This window comes from Pipra filicauda, unplaced genomic scaffold (genome assembly GCF_003945595.2).
Source record: "Pipra filicauda isolate LSUMZ 115617 unplaced genomic scaffold, ASM394559v2 scaffold26_size5592650_pilon, whole genome shotgun sequence".
NCBI lineage: Eukaryota > Metazoa > Chordata > Aves > Passeriformes > Pipridae > Pipra > Pipra filicauda.
Genome location: NW_024104387.1, coordinates 660974 through 683610, shown reverse-complemented (window position 1 = coordinate 683610; position 22637 = coordinate 660974). Strand labels below are relative to the sequence as shown.

General features: G+C 43.7%; 1 protein-coding gene and 1 long non-coding RNA gene across 2 annotated transcripts in view; one reads left to right on the top strand and one right to left on the bottom strand.

Moving 5' to 3' along the window:
- TMEM86A (transmembrane protein 86A) overlaps positions 1–9645 on the top strand; it is a 28707-nt gene extending 19062 nt beyond the window's left edge. Inside the window, exon 3 of the mRNA XM_027737176.2 lies at positions 2713–9645. Coding sequence (XP_027592977.1) covers positions 2713–3140 — 428 coding nt within the window. The 3' untranslated portion in view covers positions 3141–9645. The remainder of the gene's footprint in view (positions 1–2712) is intronic.
- The window catches only part of LOC120323487, a 45487-nt gene that overhangs the window by 14783 nt on the left and 8067 nt on the right, over positions 1–22637 (bottom strand). The gene's annotated exons all lie outside the window — the stretch shown is intronic.

The following is a 22637-nucleotide window of genomic DNA, read 5'->3' as shown; positions in this document are numbered from 1 at the left end:
GACCATTTTTGTATATGGACTGTTCCATGCTTCTCCATTCCGCATAGACGGTATATCTCCAAGTTCCCTCTCCAATACAGTGCTAGAGGAAGGGTTAACTAGTCACAGCAATTCAGTATCTGGTTGATTGTTTTAATCTGCAAATAAGTTGGATTATCAACCCTAGTCTCACAACTGATAAGTTTTGCTTTGTGGCTTTAGACACGTTTTTCTTCTTAAGGAGGAGACAAAGCTCTACTGGAGCATTTTGAAAATCTCAGCCCACTGAGCTACTATCTTCTGTAATGAAGTGTTAATATTTGCATTTCAGCTGTAAGCAGATAAAGCTTACACTGATCCATTTCATCCTTCACCTTGCTTGCAAAATTTATTTTCTCCTGCTTGAAACTCACCAGGTTGTTCTTGCCAACAACTGACAATATTTAACCTTTTGACATCATCAGTTGTGGGAATTTGAAGTTTAAGGAGAGTAAGAGGAAATACTGGATAAAAATGTACTTTCTGTTCAATTTCTCTAGCTTTTGAACTGAAAAGGGTTGGAAACTGGGCTGATCTGAATAGCTTTTGAGACAACGAGTTTATAAAAGGACATTTGTTCATTACTTTATAGGGAAGTGAGGGCCTGGGAACCTACTCCTGGCACACTTGACTTTTTTCATTTTTGCTGCCTCAGTCCACTAATAACGCACTATTTTCTGACTAGTGTCTTAGTGCATGTAGAAGATACTTTACAGCGTTAATAGACACCTCCTTAGACACCTTCTTAGAAACAATTAATGCATTTGGTGAAGAAGACAGGGACTAGCAAAAAAGCCTTTTTGCCAGCCTGAGGAAACCTGAGGCAAGGAAGCAGACAGAGAGAAGGGCTGATCTGCCTGATGTGGGAGGACCAAGCTAAAGGCTGAGAAGTACGAGAGAAATGCACCCCCTCCCTGTGCAGCTGTCACAGGTTTCCTCAGTTCCTGGCTTGATTTGTGGGTGTTGAATGAGTAAACCCAGGACCTGACTGCCTTGTTTGTGACCAGCCTCACCACATATCACAAAACTCCTACTGCCTTTCCAGGCCTCTGTTTTGCTGCTGTATCCTGTCCTCTCCTCCTTGCTGCCAGATGCCTGCATGAACGACAACACATTCTTCAGTTCCCTGTCCCAGAATACTCCATATAATGCCACTGAAGGAAAAAACACTCATCATTCCTAGGAGGATGTATCCTTCTTCTCCTTACCATCTCCCCGGGCTCTAACCTTTCCTGCACTATAACACTATAAACAGCTCATGTCCTAAATCCCTTTTCAGTTTCCTCAGTGCTGTGCCCATGATGTGCAATAGCTCTGTGAAACATCAGCTTCTGGTTATGCTTCTCTTCCTTCCCCTTCACACTGTCCATTTTCTCTAGCCTCATCCTGCAGATCAGATCCCCACCAACCCCTCCCTCCTGTGGGTTCCCTTCTCATCCCACCATGGCTGAGCTTTCAGTGAATGTCCAATCTGGTCCTCTCCAAAGGCAAGGAGACACTTCCCCTTCTTTGCACTGCCTCATCACAAGAGTATTAGGATGAAGCAATGTCTGCCAGCAGCAGGTTTTAGTGACTGCCCTTTACACCATGGCATCACACATTAAATGTGAACAAATGTCCTGCTGGAGGACTCAGCTTCCCAGATCCTTTTCTCTATTTCATGCTTTAAAGCTGCATAAAACCTTCCAGCTCCACTAATAACCCTGTCTGGATAAAGTGGGACAGCCTGCAGCTGCATCATGTGTGGGCCTGGGAACCAGAGGATCCAAGGAGCTGGACTCAGTTTGGAGCCCATTATCTACAATTGTCATGACAGCTAGGAGTCAGCAGCTGTGCCAACACATTGGGACATATTGTTGTCAAATGGATTAGTGGCAAGTGAATAACAACATGTAGGCAGTACCTTCCAACACCCACATCTGGCGTTTCTCAGGACTGTTGCACTTCAAAGGGAAGCCGGCATTTTATTTTCACTGATTGATTCCCTCTAAGGTTCATCTGAATCTTGAAAATAGCCATAAAATTGTTGGCAGATCACATCAGTGCAGTCTCTGAAATATGCCAGCTGCTTCTTTCCAGCTTAGGCTTCTCCCAGCTATGGGCAGAGATGGAGTAGAAGCCAGATTTAGTCCCTGAGTGCCTTTGGGTTTGTGGCTAAATACGGTCAGGCTTTGTATCTGGGTTCAGAGGGATTGGTAACTTTTGTCATGTTTTGTTCCTACACTGCTCTGATTCCAGCCTTCCTGTTCCACATGTGAGCTGTGAGTAAAACACTTTGGATAGTTGGAGGGGGTGATCTTTGGTCTGCCTTGCTCCCACCCTTCTACCCAAAGCAGGGGAAGAGGAACACCTGAAAAACAAGCTCAGTTCCTTCTGCTGAAGCTTAGTTCACCTGGCCTCCCAGCAGAAAGGCTTTTGTCACAGCAGAGCTGTACTTGGCTGCAGCCGTAGATGTGCTGGGGCTTTTTCTTAGGCCAGAGGCTTGGTGTTAAGGCTGATCTCCCATGCACCTATTTTTTTATTTAAATAGCTTAAGTGGTCAGTATGGTTTTCACTGATAGTGTTAAGGGTTATAACATTGCAAGAAACTCTAAGCCTGTGCTTGTTGTGGTATATTTAAAATCCAATATAACCACGTTTCCTTCAGCTCTTGACCGCCAGTCACTGATGATCTGTGTCAATGCCTCTTTCTAGGTCTGCTGATGTTTGCCATCACACACATCCTGTACTCTTCAGCCTTTGGCATGAAGCCTTTGGACCTCAAAGCCGGCTTGTTGATGGGCCTGGTTTCCGGTTCCTGTTATGCCTTCCTGTACTCCTACCTCTCAGGCCCGTTCACCTACCTGGTCGCTGTCTACATCGCCTTGATTGCCTTCATGGGCTGGCGGGCGGTGGCCGGCATGCAGCTGTGCAACGACCTCTGGACATGGACCAAGCTCTCTGCCTGCATCGGCGCGATGCTGTTCATGGTGTCCGATCTAACCATTGCACTTAACAAGTTCTGCTTCCCCGTGCCCTACTCGCGCTTCATCATCATGGCTACTTACTATGCAGCCCAAATGCTTATTGCACTGTCAGCTGTAGAGACCAGAGATGAAGAGGACTTCAGAAAGAGGAGCTAGGTGGAGTGCCAATAGTCTGTGAACACGTGGGTTATATCTCAGGTGCTGTAGCTGCATTCACCCCTGAGAGAGATCTCCATTTCTCTAGGCACACTGGTGATGTTGATTTTGCTTCTTTGAAGCATTACCTTTGGGAATTATTTTTTTTCAATGGCTTTCTCTGAATAAAGCTTACTTCAGTGTGGGGTCCACATCAGAAAGCTTAGACTGTCCCTGCAGTAGTTACTCATTCAACTTTTCCTTCTTGGAAGTGCTGTACTACTGCATTTTATTCGTTAGTCTTGAAACTGATGCTAAATGTCTGGGAAGTGGAGAGCTGATGGAAAGGAGGTTTAGCCATGCACTGTGTTAAAAGGCTTGCTCTCAACTGAAGGCAGACAGGCACAGATCTCTGCTGAAGTCATAGGTAAAAATGAATTTAACTGATGTTTGTCTTCTGTGCATTACAAACTCAGTATGCAAACTGGAGCTATTGCCTCTGCTGAAAAGAAAACTTGGAGGGAGAGTAAAAACAGCATATCCAGATAGGAACTGAGCTTTAGAGTCAAGGGCAGCATGTGGGGCAGCACCCAGCAGAACCAGCATGACAGCAGAACCCCAGGCTGAGAGCACAGAGCAAGAAGTGTGCTGACATGCAGTGCTGTGTGCTTTGGTCATGGTGATCACTGCCTCAGGGCAGATCTGTAGGTGTAAGCCAGCATTGCCATATGTGGCAGAACTAGGAGTTTGGTGGGATTTCAGGGACATCTCGGTAGCCAGGCCAACATGTTCCCCCTCACCTTGTGTGTGCAGTTATACAGTGCCTGTAGCCAGCAGTGACAGCTGGGATGTAATGGGCACACGAGGAACTTCGATTTTTACAGCAGAACTTTGATCTCGTGTCTTACTGGTGTATACCCTAGTTGTCCTTAGTACAGAAGACAGGAATCCAACCTTTATGCCTTTCTTCCCCAGTGTCCTAACAAGTAATACTCCCTATACCCATTAAGCTTTATAGTACTGCTGCCTGCAGTATTTGAATCTTCATCTGAGCATTTCTTGTGGTCAAGGCCTTGATTTTGGATGTAGATTGTTATTGGGCTTTGCCAGCTGGTGGTAAACAATCATCTTTGCACCACTTCTTTTTTTTTTAGAAAGCCCCTTTTCAGGAGAGCTTCCTGAAATGCACTGTCCTGTGTGTTCAAAATGCCTGGTGCTTCCTTCTTGAACTCACAGGGACACAGTGAGAATGCACAGATGGGGCTGGGAAAGCCTATTTAATTCTGATCCAAATTCTTTGGATGGTTTGTCTGCCCATCTGTTTAAGCAAGATTATTTCTGACTTCAGACTTTCTTAAAAAGATGTAGGACGAGGTTGCCTTGATTTTTAGTCCAAGTTCATTTGTGATCATATGTATATTTTTTCCTCTTATTTAGGATACGTATCAGCAAGCTCTGTTTCTATATGAAACTATATTACTATCTTGAATGTGCTTCTTCCTTTTGTCCATCCTCAGGCCACTCCCTTGGGCTGAGGTGCTTCCCCAGTGGCTTAAGACACAAGTGCACTCAGATGTGCAGAGGAAGCTTGCTGAGCGTTCCTGCCCCTCTTCAAACTGCAGCCAAACAGGGACAGCCAGAACAGACTGCACAACTTGAATCCATTGAATCCTCAACAGCCCAGCACATGCCCACATGGGCAGAGGGAGCAAGAGGGGCAGCCCTCCAGACCAGCCTTGTGGGATGAAAAATCATCACTGTCTCCACACCTAGCATGCTCGGACCATTCCAGGCAAAAGCCTGGCACTGAGTCCCTAGCCCAGTCTGCAGAAGAGGGATTCGTCTTTGCGAGGAGTCTGGCGAGTTCAGGGGCAGCTGAGGAACCCCTACCAGCCCTGCTGGCTTTCCCCTTGGTGCTGAGTGGGTCTCCTGCTCCTCGCCGGCCTCGCATAGTGTGTCTGGGTGGGGAATAGGCATTGCCTCCTTCTGACTTCTGCATCAGTGCAAATGCAGCCAGTATTACAAAAATCTAGGTTAACTATCCTGACCCCATGGAGGCATCTGCTGCTTTTCAGACAGAGATCAGAAAGGTCAGCTGCATTACTGAGAGGGAAAGCATGGTTGGTAGCACAGCCCCGTGTAATCCCTTCCCTTTAATGCTGTTGTGTAATACTGTCAGTATTCATTCACTGATGCACTGGGGCCTGCCTGGAGTAAACAGCTAAGGGAATTTAGAGCCATAAGCACCTTCATTCATCAGCATTGCTTGTCTCCTGGCCACAGATTGAACCCTGCAGTGTAGCCCTCTGCAGATGTCACCTGCTGTTACTCCACTTGGCTGTTTGCAAATCTCTTCCTGCAACAGACTGACCCAGCTAAGAGGAAATCTAAGCATTTGGGGTGAACCCCACCATCCTCCCAGCATATGAGCAAACAGCACATTGGTCTGGCACACTCAGTCCTTAGCTGGCAGTTCTTCAGAGGAGCCCCCTGCATCCTGTGATTCCCTTTGCTTGGAGGGAAATATGTGTGTGATAAAATAAGCTCTGTTTAAAAGTCTCAGTTTTGATTCTCTCTTTCTTCCTCTCTAGAAATGAGTAGTCCTCAACTTCCTGAAGACAGCTGAGTTGCTTTTCTCTGTGCTTTTTCATCTTGCTTTGCTGTTCTACTCAACCATCAGCCACTGGATACTTGCAGAAAAGAGTCTTTAAGTGTTATTAGGAGGCCTCTCCTCTCCACTGGCTGCCAGAGGTGCAGTTTCTGGTGGCAGAGATCTCTAGGTGGGACGGCAGAAACGTGTGCAGCCCAAGTGGGCTGTTGTTCCCTTGCTGTCCCCTCACCTGGAGTGACCTGGCTGGGACACGTTCTGGCCAGTCACACTGGCTCTGTCCCAGTGCTGCAACAGCTTCAGCCTTCCCAGGAACACGAGGCAGAGCCCTCAGCATACAAAGAAGGAGAGTCCTGGCTGGCTTGGAAGTTTGTCAGCAAAGGCTCTCAATCTTCAAAATCTCTCTCCTGTTCTGCATTCCTCCTTCTAATCCATATTACTTGAATGAGACCATTTTCCTGGAGGCTTTTTTCTGCTGGGAAGGGACCAGCTGCTGTGGATGGTGATTTGACACAATTTTGAGATTCCTAAACCCTGAGAAACACTAAGCAGTTGCTTGGCAGTCTGTTAAATACCTTTTCTTAGTATTAAAACTGTTTCCTCGACCCCAGTGAGGTCTGTTTCCACTTTGAAATGGAGCAAACAAAATGGGAATGATGTGACTGTCTGTGGCACTGCCTTTGTGCACCTTCCTGTTGTCTCTTCGAAATGTAAAACTGTGAGGTTTGATCCATTCTTGTCCTTGTAGGGGGTACATTCTTTGAGAAGCACTCGGTCTTTGGCCCAGGCAGTGAAGCATCCCAAGTTGTGTAGTGTGCCTGGCCCCAGCAGTAGCAGCTCCTTTCCTTGCTAAATACAGAGGCTTTCTTTTCACACTGCTGTATCCAAATACTCCTGCAATTCCTGTCTATGGTCACTTCAGGTTACACATGTGATCCGATTGCTTGCACTCACTTTCCTTTCTGTAGTTACCACCCTCTTGGAGATCCTTTTGCTCCTTATTTGGCCATATAAAAGACCTGACAGGTTTATTTCAGCCTCTTTCTGTAGACAGATCCTTGCATGGAACTCCTGGTGTAGAAGTCAAAGACGCAGTGGTAATTGCAACTGGTTTTTAAATGCTAGTGATGCTTCTGGGCTGTGCCAGGCACACTGATGTCAGCAGGGTGATGCTCACGTAGAAATTGCAGGCCAAGAAGAACAAAGCCAGAGGATTTTAATAGCTTTATTCCTACTCTACCAAGGAAATGGTATTCATAGTGAATACCTGGGTTATTACTCCTCCATATTGAGGCAACTGTAAGACTGATTGGTTTAAGAATTACTCTAACATGTCTTTTATGTAGATTGCTGAAAGTTTCCTGTTGTAATCAGTGTAGGTAATTTATATATTTTTACATGAGTATATAAAATTCCCAGGACTAACTCTGCAGAATTTTTAGTGGCTCTTCAAGGTTTTCCAGTCCCATTGTTTGACACCAACACCTGTACGTTTTCAGCTTGCTATCATGGTAATTCTGGGAGCTGTTCTGGAAGAAGCAGATCAAAGCAAACAGCAACTGTAAAGCTCAGTGGCAGGTGCCTCTTTCCTTTTTTTGGTTTCTGGATACAGACAGGTGTTCTTTTAGGCAGAGGTATCATAACTGTGTTCTTGGAAGAAGATGGGAAGCTGCTGACTTCTCTTGACAGAAGTCCTCATGGGTAATTCTACCTTTTATCCATGCTTGCTCCTTTTGTGGCCTTGGATAAGTCACATTTTCTGTGGTCAAGTCCTCATCTGGTGTAAAAAGGCAAAAGCATATGAGGGCCAGTGCTATGCCAAGTTACTGCAGCAGGGGACCAGGCCCTCACCCCATTTCTAAAATAGGGTTATTAGCACTTACCTACCTCACAAGGATGCTGTGAGGATTAATACTCATACAGCACTTTGAAGATGTAAAGTGCTAGATAAGTCCCAAGTATTATCCAACTTTAGTGTTAAAAATGCTTTTAGGGATCTTCAGGACTTCTCTTAAAGCATGGAATTGTGACTACCTTTTCAACTTGCATCAGCTGCAAATGCAAAAGATTTACTCACACTGGTTAACAGGATGGGCTCAGCTGCACTTGAACCCTGAGGAAGGTTTAGCTTAAAAATCTGAACTCTAATTTCAGTTTTGCAAATGCTTTTTAGTTCTTCTAAAAGCCTCAACCAAATTCTTAGATGTGAACCCTGTATCCAAATCTCACAGTCTGGTCTTATTCCCGATTGTTAACTAGAATAAATCTAATCCAGCCAAAACACAGTGTGCTCACAGTCTGCTATGGCTGTTGAAAAGACTGGAACAGAAAATGAAGTCGTCCTGTTCAACCTTCACTCTGCAGAAGGTCAGCTAGGTTTCATGGGACAAACTGCAAAAGGGTGTTTAATTTCTATGATTGTAGGTTTTACTGGCTTTAAAATCATCAGAGAGTGAAGGCCTTGATGGAATCAATAAGCTCGGCACATCCTTCTTGAATTACTTTCTTTTCACCTGAATCAAAGAAATAGCAGGTTCTGTAGCAAAGGAGGTGCTTGTACCACTAGTCCTACAGCCTGGAAAAAAAACTGATCTAGAAATATGGCTCTGAACCATCACCATGTTCTCAGCTAGGATAAAAAATGCCACTGTTCACTGATTTGAAATCTGGACCACAACTAGAAACTACTTAGTTCTAGTAGCACTAACTGTTGTACAAACACAAATGAAGGCCAGGAATTACACACCAAGGAACATGAGCTGTGTACATGTGAAATGGACCATAATTTTGAAGCAGCTGCAGTTAAATCTTATCTTAATATGAACTCAGAAGCAAACACAATGCAAATTTTTATGGTTTCTTTAAAATATGTGGTGGGTTTTAGTTTTCTTAGTTTGGAGAAAATTTTCTTAATGTTATTTTATTTTTGCTCTTATTGTAAAGAATAAAAATATACAACTCTAGATAGACTACAAATGAAAAAAAGGTGGCCAGTTGGCAGGAATGCCAAAACTTCTGTGGTTTGTATTGTTTCTGTGGTGACACTATGCTGCTGTAGGATGAGCTACTGGAATTGTGTGATGGCTCAACAGTGAGGCTGAAGCACAGGGCCAGATGGGTGGAGGAGCTGAGCCACCAAGACTGCAGTGGGAGCACGACTGGGGCAATGTGGGTCGGTCAAAATACGGAGCATCAGGAAATAAAAGACAATATTTCCTGACAGAAGAAAAACAAGAAACCAAAACCAGCCTGTTGGGCGACGGTTCTGATTCACTACAAACATACTTATCTAGACCTTGCTGGTGCAGGCTCCTGCTGGACCAAGCCTTGCTCCTAATTCACCTGGGGAGGCTTGCTCCACGTCTACGGTGCTGGCACGGTCAGGCCAGCAGAACTTGACCCTTTGTTAAATAAAACTCAAAAACTAGCAAAAAACAACAAAACCAATAACAAGAACAAAAAAAAACAAAAACAAAAACAAACCCACGAAAAACAAGGAAGGAAAAAGCAAATGCCATTGGGTAAGTGGGAGTTCTGCCTGGCTGAGAATGCAGAGTGGCTGGTCTGTCCTGAACACTAATCTCCATGTCTTGGACCCATTCAAGCCTCTTGCTCCAGCCCCTCTCCCACGCACTCCAGGCAGAGTGCACTGAAAGATGTGACTGAAGCAGCTGCTCTCCTTTGGGGAGTCAAGCATTTGCCATGTCTGAAAGTCTTTAGTACTTACTTTCTTTACTGTGATTGTAAAGGTCACCACATACAGTACAGCCACTTGATCTGGGATCTTTTCTTAACACATTTTTATGCCGATTTTACTGTTTTAATTCTTTGTTTGGAATGTATTTTTTCTCATTTCTTCTGTGTGTAACAGCAATTAAAATTATTAATTTACTGGGTATTTTTACTGTGCAGATACAATGTCTCCTTGCTCATTTTCTGTTCCTGTAACTGTTTCAGCACAGAGTATGAGGCCAAAAGAACCTCTGTGGTGGGCAGTTTTGTGCCACTGTTATACCCATCAGCATACGTTATGCTGGATCTACTCAGCATCCCACTGAAACCCTGTCACAGTCAGCTGCAGTACTGCTGTCTGGGGAACCCTGAAACACAGCCACATGCACCCCACAGAGCACATCCAACGCAAACCAACCAGGCACCACCATGATGATGGCACCTGGCTCGTGTTACGAGTCCTGTGTGCCCTGGGATGCAAAGCCCTGAGGCAATCCTGCCCCTTGCTGCTCCAGCCAGTCCCACATACAATGGCCATTTGTCCACAATTCCAGGGAGAGAGCATCTTGCTGCACAGGATTGCTCTGGGAAGGCTCTTTTCTGCCAAGACGTCTCAGACAAATGGCCAAATCTCTCTCCCTGCCCTGCCCCAGAAAAATTTCCGGGAGGAAGAAAGTAGGGTAGTCTGCACATTTTATTCTGTTTGGGGATCTGATGCCAGATTCTTCAGCTGTTTGATGCAGTGGCACAGATATTTTGTATCATTAATCCTGAACTAGGCCATCTGTCACCAGTAGAACAGGTTTCAAGGATTTATAGCACAGAAACACAGTGTGTGTAACTGCTCCCAGTAAGTTAAATGGATCTGCTTGCAGGCTTAATGGAGACTCCTTAATACTCCCCTTCTGAAGTGGAGTGATTCCTGATATAAGAATTAATCAGTACCAGGCAGAAATACTACCAAATTATTTTCAAAGCAACCTAAAGGTGTCAACAGCAGGCAAAAGCAGGTGAGTCTTTCCTCCTTCTTTAATTTGATCTTTTACAATTCCTTTCAAGAACTTAGAGGCCTGCTGGGAGGAGCATCCTGTTTCCTCATACCTCCTTCCTAGCTCCAGATGGAACAAAAGTGACAAAATACTCTCAGACTGAGTGTATGTCTGTGGCTGGCCACTGCTATGCTTTTATTCCACAATTGGCTCCTGGAAGATTTCAGTCTTAATTAAAAGAACCAGCACCAACGTATATATATATATTTGTATTAATCTACCTGTCAGTCTGCCAATTGTTCAGTGGTTCATTTATTCTAGTCCTGGCCACTGGCAGTGGAGTTCCTGGACCTTCTGTGGCCAGCTCTTCCACAAAGTGACTCCCTCATTTGCAAGGCTGTGTTTACTTTCTTGGTATTGCGAGGATTCACGTACTTCAGATTTATGGTTTACTCTTTGTTTGTATACAATCTGACATAAGGAAGCCAAAAACATCATGGAGGTCCTGCTGGGCTATCTGGGGACATGGAGACAGAAGCCAAGCCTCCTCTTGAACTATAAAGCAGGATTGTCACTGACCAGCGTGGAAGCAAACATATATAGAAGAGAGAACTGCAATCTTTAGCTCCTTCTATTACCATTAAAATACATTAGCAGATGGTGTTAGAAATATCACATTTAACATGCACCCTGCGGTCTAAAACCATTTAGAGGGAAGGAAGATAGAAATATGGGAAGTGTCCCTGCTGAGCAGAAACCACACTCCACCACCTGGTTTAACTGACCATTACAGAAGCCAAGGGCAGCTGTGTTTTGAGCCACATGAAGACAAACTACACAGCCACAGCAATGCTGTTCTGCATGCTGGACTAGGCACAGCTAGTTCCACTAATTAGCTCTTGTGTTTTGACTTCTGCAAACTTCCTGTTGCTGTGTCCATCTTTTTCTTAAGGAAAAGAAAATTGCCATAATTAGTGCAACCAACCCTATGTTTTGAGAGCAAGTTTCACAAAGTTATGGATTAAAAGCTTTATAAAAATTTTAAATCTTATAAAGCTCTGTAAGGCTTTCCACTGTGTAAAGGAAAAAGTTGTCTGGTCACAGTTTTCATAGGAAGTGACAGTTCAGGGAGTTCTCATTTTCACTCCTATTTCCCCTTGTTCAGGTCAGCACTATTATAAATAATTTGCTTTGGGTCTAACAGGCTTTGTGTTCTCTGCAACCTGCCACCTCCGAGCCTCAGGAAAGTTCTATTAACCCCTTCTGAGCTCCAATAGCAGCAAAGCTGCTGCTGTGTTTCATAGAAGTGGTGCAATGCCCTATTTGTTTTTGCAAATATTAAGAAAGGGGCTAAAACTGAAAAACATGAATAAGTGGAAGAATGCAAGTGTCCTTCCTTAAAGGAGAGAAACAGAAGAATACATATGTATTGGGTTTTGGGCGTGTGGGGGCTGCAGGGGTGGCTTCTGTGAGAAGCTGCAAGAAGCTTCCCCTGTGCCCAGCAGAGCCAATGGGTCCAAGACGGACCCACTGCTGGCCAAGGCTGAGCCCAACAACAATGGTGGCAGCACCTCTGTGTTGACACATCTAAGAAGGGGAAAAAGAAACTGTGCAACAGCAATTGCAGGTGAAGAGAAATGTGAGAACGTGTTAGAGCAGAGGAAGGAGGTGCAAAACTAACATGTGATGAACTGACCACAGCCCGCATTCCCCATCCACCTGAGCCACTGGGAGAAGGAGGTAAAGAATTCTGGAATAAAGTTAAACCCAGGAAGAAGGGAAGGATGGGAGGAAGGTATTTTAAGATTTAGTTTTTATTTCTCATTAACCTACTCTGATCTGATTATAAATTAAATAAATTAAATTTCCCTAAGTCGAGTGTGTTTTGCCTGTGACAGTAATTAGTGAATGATCTCCCTGTCCTTATCTTGCCCCGCTAGCCTTTTGTTAAATTTTCTCTCCCCTGTTTGGCTGTGGAGGGTAGGGATAGGGTGGCTTTGGTGTGCACATGGTGTCCAGCCAGGGTCAACCCACCACAACAGAATAAGAGGAACTGAGACAGAAGTTTAACCTCCATGGAATCAGCATAGAAGCCAGCAAGTCTTACAGTGCTATTCAAATCAGCAGATTTGCTCAGCCCTTAAGATCCCTCCTTACTCCTTTCCCTTAGAATAACCTGTCATCAGGTAAAAACCATTGAAAGAATTCCTAAAGAAAGTCTTTCAAGTCTTGCTCTGAAGGGGATTCTGGCCTAATAAAGAGGGCTTGCTTTTACATGAGGCATGATGCCCTCCAGCCTACAGTGTCTGACTCCAGGCAGTAACTACCTCTCTAAGCAGTAACTACCACTCTTCCAGAACTAAAAATCATCAAGAATATAGTTCCTGAGAGCTAAAATAAACCTGCAATTAAGCTCAATTTGATGTAAATGCCTTATCTGCTAAAGTCAGTTTTACAGTCTCTTATTCTGACTCCCGCTTTCCTACTTCACTCAGCTGCAAACAGATGCCAGGAGAGAAACTCTCCCCAGAGATTGTCCAGGTCAAGGTAAGGAGGAGCCCTCGGAGCTCTCAGACATAGGCTCCCATTAAGGTATGTGACTATAAATCAGCACCTTGCCCATACAGTGCTTTTGCAAGCTTCGTTCCTCAGCCAGCTCTGCTGTAAACAGGCTGATTTGAATAGTTTTGAAGAGGTGTGTTCCTTTTGTAACAGTCCTCACCCCGAGAAGGTCTGTATGGGAAGGCAGCAGGTTCTTGCTACCCAACAATCAGATCTCCAAGGGGATAGGGAGCTGCTCTCGCACCCCACAGGCCTGCCTGTCCTCCCTGAAGAGGGTGAGCGGTGCTGCCAGGGTTCCTTGAATTATCCTGGCTGGCAGCCTGAGAAGGCTCCCACTGATTAGAGGAACAAGGAAACTGTGGCTTCAGGGAGGAGTGTATCAGGGAGAATGGGAAGTGGGAAACATGGTAACACCAGGAATTCTTAAAAAAAATGGCTAAGAATTGATTTCAGTCTTTCGGGTGAGCACTGTCTGGCTTCAGTGAAGAAGTGTTGCATGTGTTCTATGCACAAAGACTGATCAGTTTGCTTGAAGATCAGAGCAGGAAACCCAGCATGTGCATCCTTTCCCTCTGCTGACCCCCTGCGAGCTACTTCCACATTAGCAGAGAAAACCTAAGCCTGGGTGGGGGGTGTGTGTGTGCTCAGCAGTTGCCAGCAGGCTGTCCAGAAGCAATGATCTCAGGCAAAAATAACTCCGAAAGATCTTTCCAAATATAGTCCCTCATTATTGGTGCTGTATCAGTTTCATTTCAAGCTGTGCCTGGCAGCCTCTCTCTTGTTCCCTTTCAGAGGACACTAACAGGTCTGAGGCACTAGGGCCTTTCTCTAAAAAGGGAGAACAGGGGAAACATACTTCAGCAACATCAGATAAAAGAATCCTTGCTCTCAAATGTTTAACCTCAAAGGCTCTATAGTTAATCAGCCCTAAGCAGGGTGAGCTTGCCAGGGGCTGATGACACTCACAGGACACAGCTGTTCCCAGGCACTGCAGCACACACTGTAAGACCACTCTGCAAGCTCTAAGTTGGGGCATGGTGACATGGAGAAGCCATGTGTGGGTCATGGGTTAGTGTTAGTAAAACCTCACCCCATGCACCTGGAAGTGTTCAGGCTCACACAGTCAATTTGAGCCAGCTGGAACCAAGCTCTGTGTTACAACTGGATTTAAGCTTCACTGGGTGGGAGCTTTAACAAAACAGGGAAAGGAGAGGGGATCTGTTTTTCTTTCATTTTATGTCTTGGAAATTGAACTAGCTGTCATACAATGTTAGCAAAATCCCGTGATTTTACAAAGGAAGAGAATAGATTTACCCAGTGTGGTATCTGTAGTACCCACAAAAGAAGCATAAAGCTGTTGTCGGAGTGCATCAGTGGACTGCTTAGAAATGCTAAGTATGCCACAGGTGCAGGGCAAGCCTGGTTAGGGACTGAGAAATAGCCATATTTACCTTTGAACTGTCTAGGGAATTCATGAGGCCTGCTAGCCAAAATATGCCATTTTAAGGGATGTGATACTGCCTTCAAGCAACTGAAGACAAATCTCGGTGACCTCAGAGGAAGACAAAGTCAGAGAGTGAGGCTGTTTTTTTTGGATACGAAGGTAAGTTCTTACAATGTGGCCCTTGCAGCCTCAGCTCCAGGACCTACAGATTGAGCAATCTCTTCCTCTATGGACAAGGATGAGAGCCACACTGGCCCAGAGCAGTGTGATCCACAGTGCCAGTCCCAGTAAGTGCACTTGCCCTGGTAAAATAGCAGGGTGTAAACTATACTCAGACACGAAATCTATGGTTATTCAGCCTGGAGGGAATCAACCCAAATAAATCACAGTGGCTGCAAATCTGACCTACCACAGAGGATCACCTTGCAGCTGCAAGTTGTAGGGATCATAAACAGACAGATGCTACACGTTGAGGTGAACCACATCTTAGACTTGGATGTGATGCTAATGTTACCCTTGTAGAGGGTCACTGTTAGGTGGGGGTTGCTGATGAAAACACAGCTCAGGGCACAGTTGTGGCTATGACTCATGTTGTGGTTCTTCAGTGGGGCAATGAAACAGGAAGCACAGTCCTTCCCAGGATACTCCATCTTGAGGTAAAAAAATTGCTAAGGACAGAGTCACTACGGGCTGCTCTGCACTGCACTTTCTGTTCCACACGCAAACATAGAGCCAGCACGATCAAGACAGAGTCTTCTTCTGCACAAGCACAAACCTTAAAAAGCTTGGATATGACATTTCATGACAAGGATCTTCTTTCCCACCAAGGAAAACCCAGGGAGGAGGAAGAATGAACAACATACAACATTAATCTTGGCATCTGACCAGCATACCCATTTCAACATGTAAACAAATACAAACTGCAAAGCAAGAGAGGAAGGAATCGGAAATCTCATTCTCCCATTAATCTGCTGTGCAACTGTAAGCAAGCAATTAATTTCTTTGTTTCTTGATCTGTAACTAAGGTGTCAGATTTTTGCTCCACAGGGATATATCAATGCCTTCTCTCATTAATGCCATTAAATTGTAAAGTGCTTTTTGGATATTTGGCTCCCAAGGCACTTTAGAAATGCATGATTAAATTACACCCAATTATAAACCAAAGCAGGTGATCTTGTAAAGGAAGGGGTATTGCCCTGCTGGTGTTGCTCTGAGTCATTAATATTCTACAGAATGCTTGGGGGAAATCACGGGAATGTACAATTTAATTTCCAGTGTCCACTGCAAATCTCACGTTTTCAGACTGTATTTAAACACACTTCTTGAAGTCTTTATTACTGCCTTTTGCATTGCTATGGGATCCCATCAAGTAGGTCCCTTGGATTCTAAATGTATCACCGTAGGGCAAAATTCTTTTATGAGAGAAAACAGCTTATTTCCTCCTTTTCTTTCAGAGTTTTTCTTCCATCTCATGTTTATGCAAGTAAACCTTATGACTCACCATTTTTAATGAAGAATAGGAAATTAGTTCACATCTGCTTGTGTCCTGCTGGTCCTGCCTGAAGATAGGTAGGCTGTTATCAAAGGAACGTTGGGAGAATGGACTGCAAGGCACAGCCAACCTAACTTTCCTCCATTCACTGTTCTCCTACACTTGCCTTCATGCACAGAAATTACTGAGGTTATACTAGACTCTGTAAAACCAGGTCTAGAGCACTTCCACACAAGAACACAAATATGGCCACATAACTAGAGCTGCTCTTTCTCAGCTACACACATAGCCCAAGTAACATAGCTATGGTCTAGTGATGCCAATCAGGAAAGGCTGACTGTTAAATACAAATTCACAATCTGACATCTCATTACTCCTTTCAGTGTACTATTCATTGTGTTATTTTAATGTATTGCCCATTACTCTTAGTGGGATTAGAAGACTTGTAGCAGCACGTTGATAAGCTTCTGAAGAAATATATGCTTAATTTAGCAATATATATTAATATATATCTGGTTGATATTACTATATTGTTTCTTACACTAGGAATAGGCCGAGCAAAAAAATTTGCCTTGGATCTCACCATTTAAAGTCACTGCATTCTGCATTGCCCCAGACTGGGCAGAAGGATGACTTACCATTTTGACTTGAGCTGGGCCATGTTCAATTTTGCTTGGGAGCAGCACTCATGAGACATCTTTATTACTGATCAGGCATGAGCAGGGAGAAACAGAACAATGGAGAAGGCATTTACCTGACAGGATGAGCTCTGAATGTTTAATTTACTGTTATTCTAGGGACTTCTTATAGTTTCTGGCCCTGAAAGACTGTCACAGAGTCTCCTACAAGTAACTGCTTTGTTTGCTTTTTATTTAGGGAACAAATCCTAGTCAGACTGGAAATGTGCTACAAGACAAATGACTTGTAACACCGATCTTCTGTTATGTCAAGACATGATAATATTACCCTCCCTGCACATGGATGGCCTCGACTGTGTTGAATTTTAATTTAAACAGCATCTGTATGAACCGCTACGTAATGTCCTATATACACATGCAGCAAAAGGAAGCCTGATCCTGAAGGGATTGCCAACAAATGGATGGGATAGGACAGGAAGTATTCTTGTGTCTAATGTCCAGGTGGGCACCTGAGGTGCAAAGCAGGTTAGTGATATACCCAAGGCCACAGAAGGAGCCTGAGCTTAACCCAGAAACCCAGAGCCTTGTGTACAAGAGCACCCATGTTCCTCCAGTACTGTCATGAATTTTTAGGTTTACCTCTGTCTGTGGAGATGTACCATTGCTCCTGTGAATCCAGAGGGAAAGTATCCCTGTTGCAAATTCTGCAGACAATGACTCAGAAGAAGTATTTTGTCCCTGGGAGCAGGCCTGTGACACACTTATTGCTGTAGACCTTCTCTGTGTCTGTGAACCTCATGGCAGTACTGACATCACATTGCAGGACACCATAAGTCCTCTAGTTGTCTTCTCCATCTGAGCTGTGATTTAGAGTCATGATGTTCAACCAGCATCAGATTAGTGGGTGGTCAGGGGAAAGCTATAAATTAATGAGCCCATTCAAGTATTAGTTTATTCTGTTTGGCATCCTCCCAAAAATTTTTCACTTCAGCCTCTCCCTTCCAAAGATCCTGTGTGTCTAGGAAAGTACTTCTGCCCTGAGCAACCTGAGGACCAATTTGCCCTGTGCATGTAGTTACCTTTTGATGAAGAAATAAGGCTGTTAGTTTTAGAAAGCACTCTTAAGAGATGACAAGCACAAAATATACTGCAAAGGTCTCTAACCCCCTACTCTAAGTAGCCAAGCCAGCCTGACTCCACTTTGCTGGCACAGACCCACTTGCAATGGAAATGATGTCACCAGGCTGCTGAGGTGACAGACACTGTTGTGTTAGTGCTGTTATGGGAATTTGCCTGTTCAAATAAATAATGGCATGAAAAACAAGGTAGCATTTGGGGATGTCTGGAGCAGTAACTTCTTCACTCTTTCCCTCCACTTTGGACTGAGTGAGCAAAGCCCCAGCAGTACCATCCTTATTCCTGGGCTCTGAACCATGTTGCTTCCAGGTTTGGCTCAGCTAACAGGCTCTGAGCTAGTGTGAAGGAAGGACTTGGGAAACACAATGACAAGAGGTAGGAAAATCCTCACTGGGCAGGGAGTCTTTCTCCCCTTGAGTGGAAGCAAAATTTGGATTGTTCCTGTGGCATTTTTTGGATAAAGGGCTGTATCATTGGAAGCATTCAGGTTTGTTTTTTTTTTGTTTGTTTGTTTTTGGTGTTTTTTTTGTTTGTTTGTTTGTTTTGGGTTTGTTTTTTTTTGGGGGGTTTGGGTTTTTTTTCCCCCAAGAAAAAAACAACCTTCCCAACCCTACTGTTGGTGCAGAAATTGTGTGAAATTTCCATAAGCAGAAAAATACCTCCTTGTCATGACCCAGAGGTGATGGAGGTGCCCAAGTTTTCTCTATCCTGTACCTGCAACTTGCATTTGAATGTTGTAAAGGATGTCTCCATCAATGTTCTTGAGGATAACCTGGTACAGGTCAGAAACAAATCACTGGTGCTGTGGACAAGGAGTGGGTATGGTTCTTATGCTCCCTTTTGTTGATATGCCTTCTTTTTGCCACATCAGTGGTGCTGGTGGGGAGCACTGGCCAAGACAACTGCAACTGTAATGTTCTGCTTCCTGGCTTGGGCAGCAGAAGGAACAAGCACCATCTTTGAGCACAAAAGGGATATCTGTGTCTACAAGAGCTACTTGTACTTAATCAGCCTAACAGAAAAATGTTTCAAGGACACCAATCTGGGAGATTTTTTCAAGCTGTAGAGGCAACGGCAGGCTTTGTCCCCAGGAAAGTGCACAAAGCTGGCTTGGCTTGGGAGATGCCACAAAACCTCATGCTATAGTTCATTAGTTTGATCATCATTAAAGCTGAGGGAACACAGCTTGTACAATTTGGACTGAGAAATACTTTCTTACAGTGGGGCTGATTCTCCAGGGTCCTGTGGAGCTTCAGCTCATGTAGTAGTCCAGGCTTAAAAGAAAAGAAAGCACATAAACTGCCATTAGCCTCTGTAGAAATGAGCCCAACATCCATGTAATAGAAGTTGTACCTCAGACAGGAAATTTTTGGGACTTCAAGCATTGTCTTTACAACCCAATGACTCCCTTAGGTCACTCAAGGTTTAATCAGGAATAATTTCACTTCAGTTAACAGGAAGGGTAGTTGCATGCTTGAAAAGTTCTGCTTCTCAGGATGAATCAGAGAGCTTCCCCAATGTGTTATGGTTTGTTGAACAGTGCTGCTCCAACTGTAAAGGGCTGGGTTGTGCAGCTGACAAACATATGTGCACAGAAGTCCCTCTATCTTACCACCACAGGGAGGTTTATAGAAAGAGTTGCCATAAACATAGTGAGCAGTTATGCAGGACTTGATGAACCTAAAGCACTGTATGATTTTTCTCCAACAGTCAACTTTTAAACTAAAGTGACAGCTCATGTGATAAAGACCAAAGGACAACTACCAGCCTCTGTAGCCCTGCAGATACTCTATTTCACCAGATGCCCAAGAAAACACTAATTGCAGGATTTCTCCTCTGGCAGGACACAACCCAGAATCTTACAGAAAGGATATATGAATGTGTAGTGCTGTCCCAGCACAAACCACCATGTGGCTCTTCAGCCTCACAATGAGATCAGACCTAGGGAGGTGGGAGTAAAAGAAAAACAGACCAAGAGAGAAAAAAATAAAAAATTAAGAGTGAGGGATTGCACAGAAAACTAAAGCCATTCTTCAGTCTGTTGAGTCATGCCTGAAGACTGGAAGAAGAAACCTTCAGACTGTTTCAGCAGAAGGCAGTTAGTATAAGGGTTGCAATGTTGCCAGCTCTTCTCTTAATATCTGTGCAACCAGAAGAGAAACATTAATGCCTCGGCAATCAAGTGCTTGCTGATGAACACCTATTCAGGACAACTTCGGGTGAGGCTGGTGGAATAGGAATATTTAAAAATAATGTAAAAAATGTAGAATAAAGAAATGTAATTTACATGTAAAATGTGACTGAGAACAAAATAAAAGAAGAGGCAGCTTTAATGCCTCATTTGATGATGTTACTGTCCAACTTCTGCCACAATCAGTTTTGTATAACATCAGATTTAAGTCCTAAACAATAAAGATTTAAATACTTTGCTGCCTCAAATAGTAAGCTATCTAGGGATTTCATGGCAGGTCATGATATCTTCATTCTCAAGACATAATTAGCGTACTTGAAGCATGACCTCTGATAATGTTATTTCAACTTTTGCATTCTGGCATCTGACTGCTCATCTCATTCCAACTGAGGTTTGAAAGAATTATAATTCTGTCTCCATACCACTCTATTTACAGCAAATGGCTGTTTCAGACATGATGGTTTACTTGCTGTAGTACCTACTGTCTTAACCCATGCTCAGATTACAGAATCCACTTCAGGAATCACAGAATCTTCCAAAAGTGATCTCTGTAACAACACGTGAAATACGATGTGAGAAGTTATATGGTGGAAAAAACAACTGCCATTATACCTGACACACTCATTCTGGGGACAGCTAAGCAAGGATGGCAGAATTATTTTAGTATGGCTCAAAGACTGCACAGCTTGTGCTGCTCTCCATCTCCTCTCAGCCCTTTTGAAAACTGAACAAAACCCAACAGAGCTGTGATGCTAAGGGTTCTTTTGTGCAAGATAAATATCATAAAACTTTCCAAAATGTGGTATATGTTAAAAACAAAAAAAAGTAACAGCTGACAGATAGGAGTTCCAGCTGTATGAATGCTGCAGTTCTTACCTGAAGGTGGCATTGCTAGAATTCCTTCCTGTAACTCCACTGCTTCTCCCATACCAGCTCCATTTCATGCCTTGGGTTCAGAAATAGTATTTGTCTCTCCTGCAAGCTTCCCATCCTGTAAGGGGTACTAGAAATAGGCATCTTCATTCATTTTCTCCACTTTCTGGTGTCCTCAGCTCATGTCTCTAGTATGTGTCCAGACAGCAGATCTCCCTTGGTCTGGTTCCTGCCAGGCTAAACAAATGCTGGAGTTGAAAAATTCATCTCCAGTTCTGGAGGCTCTGTGACAGCAGGAGAGCTGTCACACACTACTGTACCCATAGGCCTTTGCTTGCAGATGTGAGAACAGAACGGGTTCCATTTCAAGACGGTGAACCTGCAGTGTTTTGGGGTAAAACGAGCCTTAATAAACAGAGAGCAAATTCTGTCCAACAAAAGAATGCAGTTCCCAACATAGCACACACATTCAGACCCTGTTTCAAGGTTGCTCATTTAAGAAAAAAACACCATTTGGCATGGGACCATCTGGAAAGGGAACCTTCTATGAGCACTGCCCACCACCCATTTTCCACACGTGTTTGGAAGAGGTGTCTAGCATTAAAGCGTAAATTTTGTTCTATCTCTTTCTAGCTGGCTGGTGAGCTCTGCAGTACATTTCCTATAACCTGTTTTCTATGACTTTGAGTGCCTTGTGTCTCTTCTTGTTTAATAAATCCCTCTTACAGTTCTGTATAAAGTGGTCAGGTGCTATCTGGACTGCTTAGATTATTGAATGTTCTTACTGATTGCAAGATCCTATTAATGTTCTTCAAGTTTATTTGCCAAAGATTACAGTACCCCTAATTAATAGTAATTTAAAAAAATATAAATCTTGCTTTTTGCTCTTTAGTCCTCCTTGCAGCAGCCTCCATAATACACACAAAGAGCAAAAGATGGACTATTAAAAAATCTGTATGTTTTTAATCAAATGATTAGGGAGCTGTGTGTCCAAATCCATATTCTGCTCTGAAAGTCTCTGCTAAAATGCACCTGGCACCAAAAGAGTCAACCAATGCAGCATGACATAACAAACTTGATGCTAATGGTTTTTGTACAGAACTCTCACATGAGCACCCAGGGACATAAGGAATATGGTGCATATGGAAGGAATGGATTCTCCTAAGCCTAATGCGAGATAATGCAAGTCTTCAAATAGGAAAAGAATCATAGCTTCAGGCTTTAAATTGGTTTTGTGTTGTCTTCTGATGTAAAGGACCCTGAATGCTTTCCTACCTGAGTAACTATTTAACCTCAAGGCTCTTGTCTGCTCTGTAGAATTCTCTGATTTTTTAGCCATACTGGCTTCCGCTCTTGGCCAGGTTTTTTTCTAAATTATGTGCAGCTACTGAGGCCCACTTAATTATCTATTACAGGATTCCATCAATAGTTTAAGCTATTTATTGATGGCATCTGACAGTCTTTTGTTTGTAAAATGCTTTAGTTACATAGCCATATAGAAAAGAATGCTTTGTAACTAGCACAAAATGATATCTGCCCATAATAACTGCCCAGCAGTTCTGAGGCTACTATAATCCTTTGGAGTCTGTGATTTTGATCAGTTCAGAACTAAGCAACTTCCATGAATCCCTGAAGAGCTTTCTCTTCTTTTAAAAAGGTTGATGGGGGACAGAAGAGCATAGTAATATGCATGACAAATTATATTCTTTGTCATACATTAGGGCCTGTGGCAACCAATATGTCAGCATTAAGTATTAAAGCTATCTACACCTCAGAACACCTTCATCACGCTGATCTATGCTGTTTGTATATATTCAGTTGCCCCCAGGTGAGAATCTCTGACTGTGTCCTT